The 19,197-nt window shown below is 41.7% G+C and overlaps 1 protein-coding gene across 1 annotated transcript; it reads left to right on the forward strand.

Annotated features, from left to right (window-relative positions):
* Positions 1 to 124: 124 nt before the first annotated feature.
* Positions 125 to 13,553, forward strand: LOC142442564 (uncharacterized). Its single transcript, XM_075543657.1, has 3 exons — positions 125 to 192; positions 2,966 to 3,160; positions 6,674 to 13,553. The coding sequence occupies exon 3, from the start codon at positions 10,740 to 10,742 to the stop codon at positions 12,978 to 12,980; it is 2,241 nt and encodes a 746-aa protein (XP_075399772.1). The 5' UTR covers positions 125 to 192; positions 2,966 to 3,160; positions 6,674 to 10,739; the 3' UTR covers positions 12,981 to 13,553.
* Positions 13,554 to 19,197: the final 5,644 nt, after the last annotated feature.

Consider the following 19,197-nt stretch of genomic DNA (forward strand, 5'->3'; position numbering starts at 1 on the left):
GCTTTCCTTTTGTACGGATAGTATCTAAGCATGGCGGCTTCCATCAAGTCTGTGAAGGGCGGGGCCGGAAGTGCGTGTATTTCGGCCCTCGGCGGCCGCCATAGTCACGCTCTGCGTTCCGGTCGTTCAGGAGCTGCGGCGGGAGTTTGAGGAGGGTCCTGTGCACCGGCGGGGCGGTGGTGCCTTTGGGAAGTAAGTGTAAGTTGTCGGGACGACGGTGAGAGAGGAGAACAAGTGTGTTTCTGTCTCTGAAACAGGGCGAGCGACGCGCCGACGTGCGGCGTCAGGACCCGGGCTCCTGAGGGCGAGGCGGAGCAGAGAAGCTCGGTGGGCAGCTGGCGGGAGCCATGCTTTCTGGGGTCCGACAGGGAGAGCGCCCACCACAATCGCCGGGCTGTCCTGCGCGTCATGGCCAGAGGGCTTTGCACCTCTCCCTGAACGACAGAATTCACTGGATGGACAACCGCTTATAATTGTATTAGAGCTTCTTAAATTCTGAGCGCTCCAATTTGCAAAAAGTGGTGGCCTCAGTGGTTACAGATTGGGCTGCTAACTGCAAGGTCAGCAGTTCAGAAATACAAGCCACATCTGGACAGAAAAGCAGGGTTTCTACTCTTGTCAAGAGTTACAGTCTCGGGAACCCACCCGGGGCAGGTCCAACTGCTCCTAAAGGGTCGCTGTAATCGGAATCCACTCGATGGCAGTCAGTGGGGTTTTAGGTTTGGGTTGCTGATGACAGTGATAACTCAGTGTCCATTTGCTGCGTCCCCACTTTGATTAAGCCGCCATTAAATTCTCTCTGATAATTAATCAAGGATATAGATCATCTCCCCCTCCGGAAGAATGCGTGAGAAAGTAGATTGCCTGCACTCCTCTGCAGCCAGCCCTCTCCGCGGGCCTGCTTCGGTGTATGCCTGATGGAGGTCACCTTACTGAGGACAGAACAAGGGACATTGTCGAGTCTTGCTTGACTGGCTTTGTATAAAGGTCCTGGAGCAGTCTTGTAAGTTCTTCTATTGAATAAGGTACATGTCCTAGTCATGGTCCCTTTCCTGCTTCTGAAGTCCCACCTGTACCTGTGAAATATTGATCTGCCACCAGTCATGATCTGTGACATGCCTTTTGTTCTATGCCCTGTTATCCAGGGTCCAGGCTGTGAATCCTCAGGTGTTATTTTGACCTCATGCTAGTGGTCTCCCTTATCCATCCGGTTGTGTGTGTGTGTGTGTGTGTGTGTGTGTCTTTTGTTTTCTCTTAAAGTTCAGTAAATGTTTTCCTTAAATTATATTTGGCATAGGGGTAACTTTTGTTCCCTAACACACAATTTGGATCCTAAATAACTCAAGATACAGTTCTACTTTGGGACAGCATCTTGACAGCCATACCTGCAGCTAAAGTGCGGCCCTGCAGCCCCTTGGCTTCTGTCCTGAATGGGCAAGTGTTACAAAGGTCTTTTAGTTCTGTGTACGTTGGCAGATCTGGTTCCCCAGATAAATACTCAGATGTATGCCACTTCACGTATTAACCTCCTGCCCAGAGGCACTCAGCTCTCTTATTCCGTGGCCTGGCAATTGCACTGCTCTGTCTCAGTCTCTTGGTTCTGCTGCCACCATGTCTCTGTTGCTGCTTCTCCCCATCACTTGCTCTCTTGTGTCACAGCTCTCTGTCTTCTACATTGAAGAGTTTCAATGCAAGAATCTGAGATCCAAAGGCCCCTTCTCCTGGCTCTCTCATTTTTTTTTTTTTTGATGGTATTGAGATCCCAATTTCTGTCTGAGAAATGCCTCAGTTAAACCTAACAGACGTCCAATGTGACTCATTTCCAGGTTGGGTTTTCAGGCAGCTTACTTGCATAGCCCCAAGTCTCAAGGGTATCAATCTATTGTTTGGCAATTTTCACAATTTTCTTAAACCAAAAAAACCAAACTCACTGCCATCAAGTTAACACTGACTCATAGCGAGCCTGTATGACAGGGTACAACTGCCCCACGTGGGTTTCCAAGACTGTCACTCTTTAGTGGACTAGAAAGCCATGTCACTCGTGAAAGAAGAAATCCCATCTTTCTTTCTAGGAGAAATTGGTGGTTTCCAACTGCTGACCTTGCTATTAGAAGCCCAACAGTAACCACTATGCCACCAGATCTCCTTTTCCTCAATCACATTGACGGATGACACACCCACCTAAACATTTGGAAGGAGTTAAGGGGCCATCACTAGAAAGATGTACAGGCAACTAACTGCATTGAGTTACTGCAAATAATGCTACAATAAAAATGTTCTTTGTCTTGGAGTTCAAAAGTGCACTCACTATGGGGGAATGTATACTTCTACATATATATATGAATTTCAAACTAATAGGTGATATATGTGTTTAATATTGAGCTGTGGTTTTTGACAAGTGTTAAGTGTAGGACTGCTAACCCATTAGCTGCCTGTAGTGCCTCTATAGTCTCGGGAACACTGTGAACCGTTCTCTTGTGTCCTATCGTTGCTTATATGTGTAACTCTACTTGATGGTGAGTTTTAAAGTGTTTCTAAAGTGATTGTACAATTTACAGCTCTAGAAAAACAGCATTCAGTTTTAAATAGTTCTTTATATAGCCCATTTCAGATTTTCCAGATTCTTTAATTAACATAATCATCATAAAAGTTCATTGATTTGTCATTCTCCTTGAGAGTCACACAGTAAGGAATTGATATTTCATGTGTTTTGAGGTAGCGGTCCAGGTTGTTTCTTATTTTTGACATGTGTATTTGATTACCCAATCTCTATTTATTATAAAGTCATCTTTTACACATAAGTCTGAAAATTATGAGTTTTAGCTTTTATTGCTCATGGTATTAAGATGTTTTCTGTCACTCGATAAGGAGACCGTTAACAGTATTGGGGACTGTGTTAAGAAGATGGACTAGGAACACTTACAGCATCTGGACCTAAACTACTCACATTGTATCCTCCCATCAGCCTGCAGATTTTCACCAACCAGCAGCTTAGAGGAAGAAGGAAGAAGTGCCTGGTTTGGGTATTATTATTTCTGGGATGTCCTCCTGAGAGGCTGAAATTCATGAGCATCATTGGAGCTGATACAGATAAGAAAAACATAGAACATCCCAGTTGCTGGCAGTGTTATAAGGACCAAAGAAAATGACCAAGACTCAGGTAATTCTGATGCATTTTTTCCTTTTCTGTATTACTTACTAGAAGTGTAGAAGCCTGTATAATACTGATTCAGTTCACTGGATAGTGGAAATTTGAAGTAGTAGAAGTTAGAGATGAACTTTGACTCTGACTTCAACATTGGGATGGAGAAGATTAGGAATATGTTGATCACAGGAATAACACTAAACTACTGACATTGAACATAATACATCACTAAGGATTCTTTGGATGATATTAGCTTTCAACTGATATTTCATTATTTTATGGCCAACCCATGAGAATCATTCAAATTTAACACTATGCTAAGTTTTTAAGGAGAAATAAGATCACTTCTTTAGGAGAGTCCGTTATTCCACGGGTTTTTTTTTGTCTGAGTGAGTTTCCGTAATGGTTCTTTCTGAAGTTGGTGTTGAATAATATCCCAAACTGCAGCATTCTCATTAATGCCTCTGAAATGGGCCTTGTAGGAATACTAATTTTAAAATGGTTGATGGCTTCTCACTTCCTCTAATTAGAGATGTAGGAGAGAGAACCATCCATCAGCATCAGCCCTGATTCATGTGAGGCAGAACTTAAACGTAAATCTACCCTCCAATGGGTTTCCAGTTCTGACAGCAGTTATATTTACACAATTCTCTCCTTCGCAGATCATTAATTTTTTGCAGTGGCCACATAGAAATTACAGTCCAGAATCACAGGCACAAGTTTTATTAAGTAACAAAATGTAACTTGCTAACAGAATCAATAGGATAGACATTGGGATTCATGTTAAGGAAACATGTAGGCAGATTTGCGCTCCTTCAGAGCAGGCCTGTTCTCTGTGTCCCTCTCAGACACTGTGCCTTCTGAATATAGGCTCATTTCTTGGTTCCATCTTTATCAGTTCATCTATATCAGCTCGTTATTGAGATTGTCCTCTGGATTTTGCCGGCCTGTTCCTCGATCTTGGCTGGAAAGCTCTTTTTTGGCTCTGTCACTGTGTCCCATGTGCCCTGGTCATTATCTTCATTGGTATAGCTCTTGATCCATGAATATTACAGTTCATTTTGCAGGACCAGCAGTAGACCTGTCCCTATGAGGTAGAGCTTCAGGATGCTCCATGATTTGCCCTGCTGTATCTCACAAAACTAAATAGCCATCAAGTAAATAAATCCCTGTTCAAGGTGTGGAAGCTGGTGAGTCCCAAATCCATAGGTCAGGTATCACTCTGGAGCAGTGGTTCTCAACCTTCCTACTGCCGCAACCTTTTAGTACAGTTTCTCACGTTGTGACCACAAATCATAAAATTATTTTCGTTATTACTTCATAAGTATAATTTTGCTACAGTTATGAATTATAATGTAAGCAGGATGTGTTTTCATTGTTACAAATTGACCATAATTAAAGCATAGTGATTAATCACAAAACAATATGTCATTATGTTGTGAAATAATTCTTTCTAATGACAAAAAAATGAAATTTTGTTTTGAAGCATGTGTAGCATGGGTAATAGTCTTCACACCCGGTACTCATATGTGGGCGTATCTGCATGTGAGTGGACTTGCCTGGATAAAGATAGAGGAGGAGCGGTATCTTGATTCCTAAGACCATTGGAAATATGTGTGTTCCACTGGTCTTAGGAGACCCCTGTGAAAGTGTCATTAGACCCCCAAAGGGGTTGAGAGCCATAGATTGAGAACCGCTGGTCTGGAAGGTTCTCCTCATTGATGTGTTTGCAAAGGCTGATGAACCAGGTCACCAGGACAACAGTACACGGCCTCACAAGGTGAAGTTGTTGAATCTGGTCCGATAATAGGTTGCAGGGGCTGAGGAACCCAAATGGGAAGGTCAGACCAACAATCTTTTGGCTCATGGAGTGGAGGAAACTTTCAAGTAAGTTCACACAGGCAGCTCGCAGTTGTCATTCAAAGAAATGGCTCATGAATATCTGGAAGCTGCAAATCCCTAATCCATGGGTTCCTTCTGAACTGTGTGGCTGCAGCGGCTAACAAACCCAAATCAGCAGCTCAAATGACAGGATAATGCCTCACTGTCTTTCTCAATCCATGCCTGCAGGCAGTTCTCTCTCTCCCTCTTAATATGATGGCTTATTGGGCCAACCTAGCACCTTCCCTGCCTAGCCAAGGTTAGGAAGGCTCCAGAGATCCACCCAACAGAACTAGGAGGACCCCCTTGGGGAGCATGTAGTGAAAGATGGCAGGTTCAAGAGGACCTTGCAATTAAAGTTAAGGTAATTCGGTCCAAAGGTGGCTGAGAGAATTTGTCCTAAGGTTGTCAAGAGGAGCTTGTCCTAAGGTGGCCATTAAGGGCTTAGAAAGTTGTTCTGCATTTAGGAAGGGAGATAATGTCTGTGAACATTCTGATCTTGGTTCTGAGTTATGGCTTCTTTTTCCTGATCCCGAATTGTACCTTGTTCATTAATAGACCACTTTGATCTATTGAGTGTTGTGTGACCACAGCAACAGATTATCAAACCCAGAAGTGAGACAGAGTGGTGTGGAAGGACTGACTTTTTTTAGTATTGACAGAAAATGTTGGAGAGTTGAGGTATGTTTGACCGCCCCCATCTGCACTGTTCCCGGTACATGTTGCCACTAAAGGTACCGAGCCTCTTATAATGGTGATGCCGTTAGAAACCCTAATTCCATTTAATAACAAACAGGTGTTTATCTACTTTGAGTGATTATAAAGCTGAGCTATTTCTAGAACATTCAAATAATGTTACTGGACCTCGAAATTCTTATTTTATGAGTGGGTACATTATTTTCGGACACTGGGGTCCCCAACACTCCAAAAGTTATCCTCGGAGTGACATTGCAGTTGTGGCAAATATTAAAAGACAGAGAGCAGACAGCCGGACACAGGGGCTCTCTTCCCATGTCAGACCTGAGGGAGTGAATATATTTTCCAATGGGTATATATAATGGAGCTTACAGATCTTTCCATAAGGCATTCATGTCATGCAGTTAGCATGTACATAGTTAATGGGTCATATCTTAAGTGGGTAAAATTATAAACAATCAAGATGCTGAGTTACCATCTTAACCTAGTGTTAGTTGACTTCAAACCGGCCCTGTGCCCTCCCAGGTGTTTGCTACATTTATGTTGGTCTGGCTCTAGAACCTGATTGCTCTGACCTCCAGGTAACTTTCTGGCATAGTGAAGTAGCCAGGCACAGAAGTGATTCATCTACTATGGGAGCTTCTTTAAATCTGCTCCTTAATGTCGAGCTAGCTATTGTAAGGGGCACATTATTTGACCTGGAGAATATGTATTTGAAAACATTTCTCAGAACACTGGAGATCTTTCTAAAAATAGGCCTAGTTTTCTGGGCCGATGGTCGTGAATGTAGAAACAAGGTGAAATATTGTCTGCCATGTCCTCAGTTAATGACACATTATGGAATGAAGTACCGCAACAGTTTTATTACTGTTTTGCTTTCTTTATTGTAAGATATATTTTTAAAATCTTCAAGTGTAAAATACTCCATTAAATAAACTCCTCTTACTACAGGAACCACTGACATTCAACGATGTGGCTGTAAAGTTCACCCGGGAGGAATGGCAGCTCCTGAACCCTGCTCAGAAAACCCTGTATCAGGATGTGATGTTGGAGAACTATCACAACCTGGTTTCCATTGTTGAGGAGTACTCTCAAGTCATTGACCTCGTCACTGGCTTTTCCTGTCTTATATGTTAAAACTTTGCGGTGTTTGTGGTATTCTCAAAGAGGTAGATTCTCATTGCATTATCTCAGCCTAAGTTAGTGGGTTAGGTCTTCTGCCCTTGAGAGAACACTATTTACTTTGTTCCTTTGAGCATTATTTTCCTAAAAATACAAAATTCTGCAGATTTTACAAGCTTTACATTAATGTTGGTGTCTTAAGATTCAGTAATTTCTCATAAACAGGTTATCGAGTTGTCAACCCAGAACCTTTCGATTGAAACAAGAGAACTGTGTTTGGTATTTGACGCAAGGTATAATGGAATTTCCTCAGAGGCATGGTCAAAATACCTTAAGGGGAATTGGCTGGGGTAGTTGATTCAACAGGGAGAAGGCCTCATATCTATGATAGGGGTCCAAAAATGCATAAAAGTGTGTGCTACTTTGAATGTGAGAGTTCACTTGTCCTAGATGTTGAGAGAAGTACACCTGTAGCTCTTATGAGATTAGATTTCCATTTTCTTGTTTTCCACTATTGTATGTTTGCTTCCATAATTTTCTTTAACATTCTGAAATTTTCCCTTCTTTTATGTTTCCACTTTACTATGAAAATCTGTCTTGCACGCCTCTCTCCAAACAGAGAACTCTGAATTTATAACTCCTCTGAATACAGCACATTCCTCCCCTACTGAGTCAGAATGGATTGCCATTTGCAGTATGCAGCACCGTCTTGCATCTTGAACTCCCACCATAAACGGGTCTCCTTTGGGCTTCCTTAGCTTCCCCCCTTGGAGTTTCTCTAAAGGTTTTGGTGTCCAATTTCTCATTCGTTGTCCTGTTCCTTTAAAGTTTTCTGTTTTCTTAGATAGATGGTCAAATTGCCTGCTCTGTTGGAATTCTTTAACAGACATGTTTCTCCATATTTTATTCCTCTTGTTAAAACACATTTATGACTTCTGTTATTTTTAGGTATCTAAAATCATCTTCCTAACAAGAAAATTGTTATCAGCTTAGAACATACTTTAGCACTGTACCTTCAATATTTTTGTACCTGTAAGATTTTTATTTTAAGTTGTCTATTCCTCTAGTAATTTTCTAAGTGGAAAGGGCATTTTTAACATCTTATATTCTTGCTTTTTTCATTAAGCACATGTTTGCTGTAGATTCCTTAGTATACAGTGTGTCTTCCTTAGGCCCACCCCTTCTTAACAGGTCCAATACACGAAAGATGACCGTTGCTGCTTGTAAAGAACATTTTTGCAACATATTCCAATAGATTTTATTAGTTATTCAAACAATGCATAGTATATTCAATATTGCTTTCTTTTCTTTTCTGTCTTTTGAGTAGCCTTTTGGTTTCCATATGGAAGTTGGCTTTCATGTCATCCCACATCCCATCTGGTCTCTGTCATTAGTCTTCAGTCAGTCTTTTATTCCTCAAGTTTATTCTTTACATAGTCTCTAAGCTTTGTGCTCTAGCTACTTTGGATAGCTTCTACTTGGATTTGAGCAATTTATGATCTGTTCCACAGTTAACCCATGGGCGTGTTTTGACTAATAAGCGTCACCACCATTTTTTTTTTTTAGATGTGGTTGATTTGATTTTCATTTGTTCCATTCTGAAAGCTCCATATGTATAGTTTCCATTTCTGGTGTTTAGTAAGGAATTTGCTATGAATTCATCATTAGTCTCAAAATTTTATCAGTAAACTTGTGTGTCATTTCTGTGACTAAGATCACATTTTCCAATTACTGATACTTTCCCCAAATTTTACATTCATCAGTGTACATGATTGTATGGTTGATCAATGTCAGGCTGAAAAATTCATGTAAATTTTTCAATATATTTTTTAAAATATTTTATTGCGAGCTCTTATAGATATCATAACTTCCCATAGTTCAATTACATGGCGCAGTACTGTACAATTGCTACCACCATTTGAAAACATTTTCTTCTTGAATTCCTTGATATCAGCTCTCCTTTATCCCTTCTCCCCCTCTCCCCTCAATTTCATTGTTGTGGAAAACAGAACCTGGATGAAAGTGTAAGCAGCCTTATCTCTATACTCCTGAATACAGGACTTGGAAGACCAGTACTAGTGTTGGCAGAAAACCTCCACAAGCCCCAAAGCTAGAACTGCTAATGCACAATCTCCACATAGAGTTTTCCCCACAACTGCCCTCCAGTAAGTTGTTAGTATATAGCTGCTACAGGCACCTGACTTCTTGCTACTCAGCTGAAAGATGCCTAGCTTTAAAAGCAATCAGGTTCCCTTTGTTGCTGTCACTCAAGGAATCAATTATCACTTTGTCTCTTAAATGCCCTCTGGTTGGGTCCTAAAGGACAGTTGTGTAATTGAAGAGCAGAAATAAAAAGGCCTTGCATTCTTTCACCAGTTTATGTAATCTCAGAGCATGCAGCCCACCCCCCCCCACACACACACACAGGCAGACACCTACCTGCCTAACAAAGTAGGCAGATCTTTACCCGGGAGATCCTGAAATAATTGGATGAGCAACTTAAGACCAGTGCTGAGAGTAGGTGGAGTGGAGTAACTGTCTCCTGAGTGGGGAGAACAATAACAACAACATGTCTGCTTTTGTAGTTTCAGCTGCTGGCAGGTAATAATTAGTCATGTGCATGTATGAAGTATCATTAAGGTAGCACTATAATGAGAGGATATTGTGGCGATATTTAATTAGAGAATTTGACTGGGACTCTTCTCCAACTTAGTGAATGCTTCTATGCTTGCTTTAATTGGTGCACAAAACTAAATAACACTTGGACTAACTGGTCTTGCTTGCAGGCATATGAATATTAGCCTACCACGGACAAAATTATACATCAGGGAAAATATTGAAGTGTTTTTTTGGATAATGAATATGATGACAATCTTCTTGAATTTTGTCAATCTCAGCTTTATAAACTACTTGATTATCTAATTAAAAATAGCCAGTACCAGTCTATTAAAGCTGAATAATGCATACACTATCAAATTTTACCATTCCATTTTGTTTTGACAACTTACAAAATTTTCATGAAAATATTGCATGTGTGCCATTTTCCAATTAGAGGATGTTAGCAGCTATTTTTTTTCTCATTTTCAGTCATGGCATGTCAAGCACTTAAGGTCCCCAAAGCTCATCCTCCATCCACATCAGTACTGTTGAGTGTACTTTAAGGATTTAGTACTTCCTCAGTGTTATTTCATTGCCCTTAAACCTGAGGGGTTCATGTTCCAGAAGTCGATCACCAGGTCTTCCTCCCAGTCCCTATTTCTGGAGAATCCACTAAGACCTGTGCACCATGGGTGGTCCTGCTTGTATTTGAAACACTGGGTGGCAGTGCTTCTGGCATCACAGCAACCTGCACGCCACCACAGAACAACACTGTAAGATGAGTGCTGTGAGCTAGAATACAGACTCCATAAACATAAATAATGTGTTTCTGTGCCATAATCCCTTTCATATATACTGTAAAAATGGTTTTCTCCCAAGTAGGACATTCGACATGTTTCCCATTCCCAACTTTATCTAGTACTTAGTTGTTTTTCATTTAGATTGATGAAATGGATACATCTAACCTCTACCAACTGGAATTAGCAAGTCTTCTCACTCCTGTGGTCTATTGGTCTCAATCTCGTCCTTCCGCTATGTTTGTTGTATGTTTTCATGTACATCTTTAAGCATATATCAAATCTGTGTCCATTCATCACTTTCATATCCAACCTGATTTCTATAATAACTGTTTTTATCATTTGGATTGTTTACATGATGGTATTTTGTCCAATGGGCAATAAACAGTAAGCATAGTGTTTTATTTATATTCATATAAGAGGGTTGTCACTGAAGATCTACTTTAAATCAATGCATTTTTTAAGGGGTCCATTGTAAATCAAGATGTTGAAAAGAGTCAATGTTCTGTTCTTTTATAGAAACCCAGAAAGATGATGATCATTTGCTTGAGCACTTGCCATGTGAAAGATGCATGGACAGAATAGAACAATGCTATAAATTTAATACATATTCTCAGCATAAAAATAATTTTCCTCTAAAGGAAACTTATGAGATGTTTGGATTACATGAAAAAATTATAAAATCAAATTTAATCATTCTAGAATTAAATCAGAACAGAAGCAACAAAATCCACAAGTCAGTTGTGCTCAGTGAAGATGAGAAAACTTTTCTCCACATTGAACAAGAGCAATTTCGTACTGAAATGAAATTCCCTGAGTGTGAACCACCCAGGCTCATGAAGTCACAATGCAGTCAGCATCAGGATTGTGATGAAATTGAGAAACCACACACAGGCGATAAATGTGGAACAGCCTTCATCGAGGACTCTGTGCTCTATGAGCAGCAGATTATTGATGTACTAGATAAGACCTATGAATGTAGTCAGTGTGGGCAAATATTCAAGAAAATGTTCAAACTCAATGAACATTATCAAAAAAGTCATGAAGGACAAAAGCTAGGAAAATGCTTGCAATGTGGGAAAACTTTTCACAGTGTATCATGCCTCAAGGGACATCAGGAACCTCATGTGGCAGCAATGTCCTATGTATGCAGTGAATGTAGGAAAGGCTTCACCAGGAAGAGTGATCTGACTGCTCCTCAGCAAATTCATAATGGAGAGAAACCCCACGTATGTGGTGAATGTGAAAAAGCATTTCTCAGGAAGAGTAAGCTTACTGTTCATCAGCTAACTCATACTGGAGAGAAACCCCATGTATGTGGTGAATGTGGAAAAGCCTTTTTCAGGAAAGATGGTCTTACTGTTCACCACCAAACTCATACTGGTGAGAAGCCCCATGTATGTGGTGAATGTGGAAAAGGCTTTCTCAGGAAGACTGTTCTCACTGTTCATCAGCGAACTCATACTGGAGAGAAACCCCACATATGTGGAAAAACTTTTATCAGGAGGAATGATCTCACTGTGCATCAGCAAACTCATACTGGAGAGAAACCCCACGTATGTGGTGAATGTGGAAAAGCGTTTATCAGAAAGAGTATGCTTACTGTTCATCAGCAAACTCATCTTGGAGAGAAACCCTGTGTATGTGCTGAATATGGAAAAGCTTTTATCAGGAAGAGTAAGCGTAGTGTTCATCAGCGAATTCATACTGGAGAGAAATCCCATGTATGTGATCAATGTGGAAAAGCCTTTCTCAGGAAGGATGTTCTCACTAGTCATCAGCGAACTCATACTGGAGGGAAACCCCATGTATGTGGTGAATGTGGCAAAGGCTTTAGCCAGAAGGGTGCTCTCACTGTTCATCAGCGAACTCATACTGGAGAGAAACCCCATGTATGTGGTGAATGTGGCAAAGCCTATATCCAGAAGATTTCTCTCACTTTTCATCAGCGAACTCATAATGGAGAGAAACCCCATGTATGTGATGAATGTGGCAAAGGCTTTATGCACAAGTGTACTCTCACTGTTCATCAGCGAACTCATACTGGAGAGAAATCCCATGTATGTAGTCAATGTGGAAAAGCCTTCCTCAGGAAGGATGGACTCACTGTTCATCAGCGAACTCATACTGGAGAGAAACCTCATGTATGTGGTGAATGTGGCAAAGCCTTTATCCAGAAGATTTCTCTCACTGTTCATCAGAGAACTCATACTGGAGAGAAACCCCATGTATGTGGTGAATGTGGCAAATGCTTTATCCAGAAGACTGCTCTCACTGTTCATCAGCTAATTCATACTGGAGAGAAATCCCATGTATGTAGTCAATGTGGAAAAGCCTTCATTAGGAAGGATAGACTCACTGTTCATCAGCGAACTCATACTGGAGAGAAACACCATGTATGTGGTCATTGTGGCAAAGGCTTTATGCAGAAGACTGCTCTCACTGTTCATCAGCGAATTCATACTGGAGAGAAATCCCATGTATGTAATCAAGTGGAAAAGTCTTCCTCAGGAAGGATGGACTCACTGTTCATCAGCGAACTCATACTGGAGAGAAATCCCATGTTTGTAGATAATGTGGAAAAGTCTTCATCACAAAGACTGCTCTCACTGTTCATCAGCGAACTCATAAGAGAGAAATCCCATGTATGTAGTCAATGTGGAAAAGCCTTCCTCAGGAAGGATGGACTCACAGTTCATCAGCGAACTCATACTGGAGAGAAACCCCAATGTATGTGGTGAATATGGCAAAGGCTTCATTCATAAAGGAAATCTCAAAACATCTACAAATTAACAGGAGAAACCCCCTATGTTTGTGGTAAGTGTGGTAAAGAAGATGTGTGGGAATAATTCATCCTGATGATGAATGGACCAGAGTGAACCTCAGCCTCCACAACCCTGAGACAAGAAGAACTAGATGGTGCCCAGCTTCCACTGCTAATTACTCTAAAGGGATCACAAAAGGAGGTCCTGATTCGATTGGGAGAAGAAACTGGAACAAACCAAAATCATAAATTAAATCATGCTTACTGGTCTGATGTAGACTTGGAATCCCGAGATTATGGCTTCTAGTGACTCTTCACTCTTGGACCTGTACTCACTCCTCTGACTCAGATTTCAGCCCAACAATATACAGGCTTGGAGGGTAAGAATTACATCTGAGAGGTATACACTCCTTAGAAAAATCAATGATACTAAATCAAAAGGACAGCATTTGCTTATGGATAAGAACTTTTGAAAGTAAGAAGGAATAGGAGAGAAGGATGAATAATATAAAAACATAAGGAGGATTGAAGTGGGAAGAATGCTGGTATGTCTTGGGAATTTCAATTAATGTATGAATTGAATGGAATCCAATTTACTCTGTAAAGTTTTAAAATCATAAAAAAGTTTTTAAAAAAATGAAGAGCTCATGTGTCATCAATGATTTCTTGTAGGATAGTTATCAGTAGCTGTAATGGGTTTGGGTAACAAACTTTTACCTGCGTTTCTAAGCTTTCTTGACATAAATCTACAAAATTTAAAAATAAAAATTCAGTTAAGATGGGAAACTCTCCACAGGAAGTCATGTTACATCACACACCAGTGATCTCACGCAGAAGGAAAGCTCTGGCTGTATAGTGACTTTGCAAATACCCTCCTTGGTTTCTCTCAGTGTCAGTAAACTACAGTAGGATTTTAACCACTAAGCCCACTGCACTTGGAAAAAGTAGCAGAAAGGGCACAAGCTCAAGGAAGTATAATCTACAGACATAGCTATTTATATAGATTTTGATACTGAGATATATGCCACAATAAAATACTGGTAAAAAAATCTGGCTCAAAGACAATAAAGATATTTCACAGGATTTAGGTTGCATTCTTTACAAAGGAAAGGGGAAGTATTTAGATCAGGCTATTTGGAGTGCCTGCTCTACCTGAACTTTGCACATACTTTACGGCCACTGTAGTCAAAAGAGTGGTACTGGCATAATGACAGATAATCAGACCAATGGAAAAGAGCTGAAGACCCAGAAATAAAAACATCAGCATACAGGCAACTGATCTTTGATAAGGGCCTCCCAAATATTAAATGGGAAGCAGATGCCATCTTCAATAAATGATGTCAGAAAAATAGATATGTACCTGCAGAAAAATGAAGCAAGAACCTTACCTCACTTTGTACTTTGTACTTTTTTCTTTTGAATTCGTTTTTTTGAGAATTTTTTAATAATTATTTGTCTCCTAACAACAGTATTGGCATAGACAATATTTTCTAGGGTGTTCTAAGAGGAAATTATTGCACAATGTGCAGTAGTGAGTATACATTAGAATGAAAAAATTGAAGATATATCTGAGGGTGTGGACAAAATTTGAGACTCAATGTGATCTTTTTTTACTGCATTAAATATTTCTAACTTTGACAACAAATGACAGTAGGTAGTATCTGAATTGTAAACTGAGGTCTGAACAATACATAGTGCTCTGAAATCTGCCTGGTGAAAGATAGACAAAACCTATTCCAATGAAAAGAAGACATGGTCAGATGCATGAAGTTTCCCTAGAGTCTATGCAAGGTGGTCCCTGGAGAAGTGCTGACAAGGTGGGGAAACCACAATTTCTGAGAGGAAAGCCTCACTGCCTTCATTCCTTGCCTCGGCTGAAACGGAGTTTGTGTCTGTGTTCACACTGACTTCCCAGCACTGTAACTTGCTCAGTAATACATAGCTGTGCCCTCAGGATTCACAGAGCTCAGTTTTAAATAAATGTGGTTCTGGGAGGTGTCCTTGGTGATGCTGACTCAGTACTGGAGAGCTGGATTATATTTTGTGCCCCCATTATCCCATATTATCCCAATCCACTCCTGACCCTTTACTGGAGCCTTTCCAGGTTACATGTTATCTGGTTAAAGAGAATCTAGAGACAGCACAAGTGAGAGACAGGGTCTGTGAGGGCCTCACTAGTCCAGGGCCTGACTCTTGTAGCTGCACCTGGGCCTATACAGCTGGGGATAGAAACCCAGTTAGTCATGTGCTCGGATACTGCACTCCCAGACTTCATGTTTGACTCCCTGAACCACTCACCACCCTGAGTTACCAGAAAGAGGAAAACCCACACTTTCTTCGTGTTCATGTGGATAAGATTCGTGACACCCAGAAAATGCTCTCCGGGTGAGAAGGAATATGAATTTAAATCCATGCATGCTGTGCTTTCATTTGGGTTCTTGTCAGGCATTTGCGTGCGGGAGGTGCATGGTATGTAAAGGTGGAAAGGACTGAATGGGGCCCCTGCCTCTGGGACTCACACTAGAAAAGTGATGCTGGTGGAGTCCTTGGGAGAACACAGCCCTCTCTTTGAGGTCTTCCCTCTACCAATCATGCGGACAGCTGTGCAGATTTTAAGTTTAATGTAGCTTTACATCCATTACCATCAGAAGTACACCAGATGATCTGGTGAAATTAAAGACAGTCTCTATCCTTACCATGCAATGGAATCAAGACTAGGCCTACCTGAATCTTGTCATTCCTTTGACCATGTAGGGAAACAAGTATATGTCATCCCTAAAACTCCTTTCCCCTATAACATTTCAGAATATTTGGGAAAGGATAAAAGATACTTTTATATTCTATATTTAATACTGGAATAAAAGTGTTTCCTAACAACAAGGTTATTTGTGAGGTTACAGGAAACCACAGAAATCATAAGAAGGTCGTTTTTCTTCACATGGATTAGTACCCTATGTAGGTGATGGGTATTCTGAGCTCCCTGCTGACAGCAACCCATCACATACAGGAGAGGTGTTTCCTGGGCTTACACTGTCTTCCAACTTCTGTGGGGCACACAGTAACATTTTCTCTGGTCATAAGCATTCAGACTATTGGTCGGGAGTGTTACCTGGAGTTGTCTCTGCAGATTTCAAAACACGGGCAGTGGAGCTCCCATAGTGGTCAGCACAGCAGTTCTAACTGCAGTCTGTATCCAGGCTCCTGTGGGGCCTTAGCACCCCTGCAAGTCAACTTTTTCCCTGAGGTTATTATTATTATTTTTAAACATTTTATTAGGGGCTCATACAATTCTTATCACAATCCATACATATACATGCATCAATTGTATAAAGGACATCTGTACATTCTTTGCCCTAATCATTTTCAAAGCATTTGCTCTCCGCTTAAGTCCTTTGCTTCAGGTCTTTTATTTTTCCCCTCCTTTCCAGCTACCCCCTCCCTCAGGAGCCCTTGATAATTTATAGATTATTATTTTGTCATGCCCTATCCGGCATCTCCCTTCACCCCCTTTTCTGTTGTCCGTCCATCAGGGAGGAGGTCACATGTAGATCCTTGTCATCGGTTCCCCTTTTCCAACCCACTCTCCCTCTACTCTCCCAGTATTGCCCCTCACACCCTTGGTCCTAAAGGTATCATCCACCCTGGATTCCCTGTTTCTCCGGCTACTTTATGCACCAGTGTACAACCTCTGCTCTATCCAGACTTGCAAGGTAGAATTCGGTTCATGGTAGTTTGGGGATGGGGGGTGGAGAGAAAGCATTTAGGAACTAGAGGAAAGCTGAATTCTCATCGGTGCTACATTACACCCTGACTGACTCATCTCCTCCTCTAGACCCCTCTGCAAGGTGATCTCCAGTGGCCGACAAATGGTCTTTGGGTCTCCACTCTGACTTGCCCCTTCATTCACTATGGTATGTATGTGTGTGTGTGTATATATATATTTGGGGGGGGGATGATGCCTTATACCTGGTCCCTTTGGCACCTCATGACTACACAGGCTGGTGTGCTTCTTCCATGTGGGCTTTTTTGCTTCTCAGCTAGATGTCTGTTTATCTTCAAGCCTTTAAGTAGCAGAAAGGGCACAGCTCAAGTTTGCAGCCATCAGGTCTTCTGGGTGGGAACTAGATCTCCTGGGAAAGAGCTGGACCAGTGCCATGAACTGCAAATCCTCTGTTCAAGGTAAGTATAGTGGAGGTCATTTGGCCAGAGGGCACTTCCTGATCTCCTGGTAGGTGGGATCCATTGGTGGGGGAAAAGCGGACAGGATGCTGAGTGGTAGCAATATGGATCTGGGGTGAGGTCCCCTGGAAAGGGTGGTGGCCCTCTCAAAGGGGTGAGGCTTAGTGATGGTATGGGGTGGGCAGCACTGAAGAGGGGGGATGGAACAGTCAATTTTGGGTGAACTTAAGTGTGTGTCTGTTGGGGTATGGGAAAGGGGAGCTGACAGCCAAGTGGGGGGAGGAGGGACTGCAGGTGCTCTTGGGATCAACAGGTAGGAAGGGTATTTCATGACTTGCACTGGGATAGCAGAGCTGATCTAGGGCTCTGGGGTTACCTGGGAAGCCAGGCCAGATGTCACAGAACAGTGGGAACCTGAATCCTGACTCTCAGAGTACAAGTCATGCTGCAGAGCTGCATCTGTGAGATCCCCAAATGGGAACTCCACTGGGGGAACTGGATTCTACCCCAGACTCTGTAACCTGAGGATTTAAGCTGGAAAACACATGATGTCTGGGGTTGAAGAAAACAGCTGTACCAAGAGCTCTGTACTATTGGTTGTCAAACAAACAAGTCTTGGTACAGCGAGTGTGCTGTGTGAAGACAAGTTTTATCTTGGCAACCCTGTGATGGCTGTCCTGTTGCCGTCTGCTTATACTCATCTACATTAGACTGTGTCTCACAGGTGTGCCGCCATTGGAGCTCACCGTGTTGAAGCAGTGTGATTTATTTTATTATTTTTCAGAAAATGAAACCTAGGGATGTTGAGCCCGAAGGGAAATAAAGTATAACAAGAGTTTAGGGTGCTCGAAGGGGGGAGGATCAAAAGGGAAAGGATTTCAAGAAGTCTAGGAAGGAGCCCTATCATTTGGAAAACATGTAGGAGTATGCAAGAAATTGCACAATTGGTTTTAACAGAATTGAACTATGGAACAATATGACCTGTGCAGTGGTTCCCAAGTTAAATCATTTTAATTTTATCAAATAAAAGGAAATAAAAGAATAAATCAAGGAATGGGTTTGGAGCTTGCACTAAATCCTATCCCCAATTTAAGAACAATCCGTTCTTACATCATGGCCCTGCTTGATCTTCAGCTTAATGAAATGATCTCTTGATATAAGGGTGCTACGGAAAAGTGGTGAAGAAACCAGATGGTGCCTGACTATCAATCAGAACAGTGTCTGCGGACTTAAAAGCTTGTATTCAAACAAGCAGCCATCTAAGCAAGGAGTCCGCTAACTCCACACTGAGAAAGCACAGCAGCTCGTGTGACCCAAAGATGGCAATTACAAACCATCAGTACAGTGAGGAGAAGAGCATCAGAGCACACATTGTGAACACCCAATTTGGGGAGGCCTTTGGGGATGGTGAGAGCCCCAAACCCATCTGCAGAGCATCTGGTCAGACGGAGCCACTGGCAGATGGCTCTAGTCACAGGCAAGAGTCTCCATCAACCTTACTATCAGACAGAGACCATGGTCATCCTGATTATGCAAGGTTGAATTCAACACTCGCCCAGGGGACCACCAAAAGACGAGACTTGAATTTGTTCTGGGCGCAAGCATTTCTTACCGGTTCTGTGACAGAAACCTCTTCCCTGTTTTTTTGAATATTTTTGGTGGTCTTTTCCTTTTACACATTGTTTGTATGTTTGTCGTTATACTATTATGCTTTTACCCTTACCACCTTAGCGCATTTTTGTTTGTTTGTTTTTGTTGGGTCTCCCAGCAGTGAAGTACAGGTAGAGCGGATGCATGTTGATAATAACGTCTATAAGGGTCTATAGGAATAGGTAGGGGGAGATCGGGAGGGAAGCGGGATTTGGGGAGTAACTAATGAAGATGGGAGGGGGTGGGAGCACTAGGACAGATTGTGATTGCATAAACCATCTTCGAGGCAATTTACCTATGGCGGGGCAGGGGATGATGCTCTAAAATTGATGTGGGGCTGATTGTAAAATTCTCCATGAAAGGAT

The sequence above is a fragment of the Tenrec ecaudatus genome, chromosome 3 (assembly GCF_050624435.1).
Source record: "Tenrec ecaudatus isolate mTenEca1 chromosome 3, mTenEca1.hap1, whole genome shotgun sequence".
Lineage (NCBI taxonomy): Eukaryota > Metazoa > Chordata > Mammalia > Afrosoricida > Tenrecidae > Tenrec > Tenrec ecaudatus.

What these genes read in the sequence shown, in the direction of transcription:
- LOC142442564 (XM_075543657.1), top strand. Translation starts at nt 10,740, where the DNA reads ATGTTCTGTTCTTTTATAGAAACCCAGAAAGATGATGATCATTTGCTT.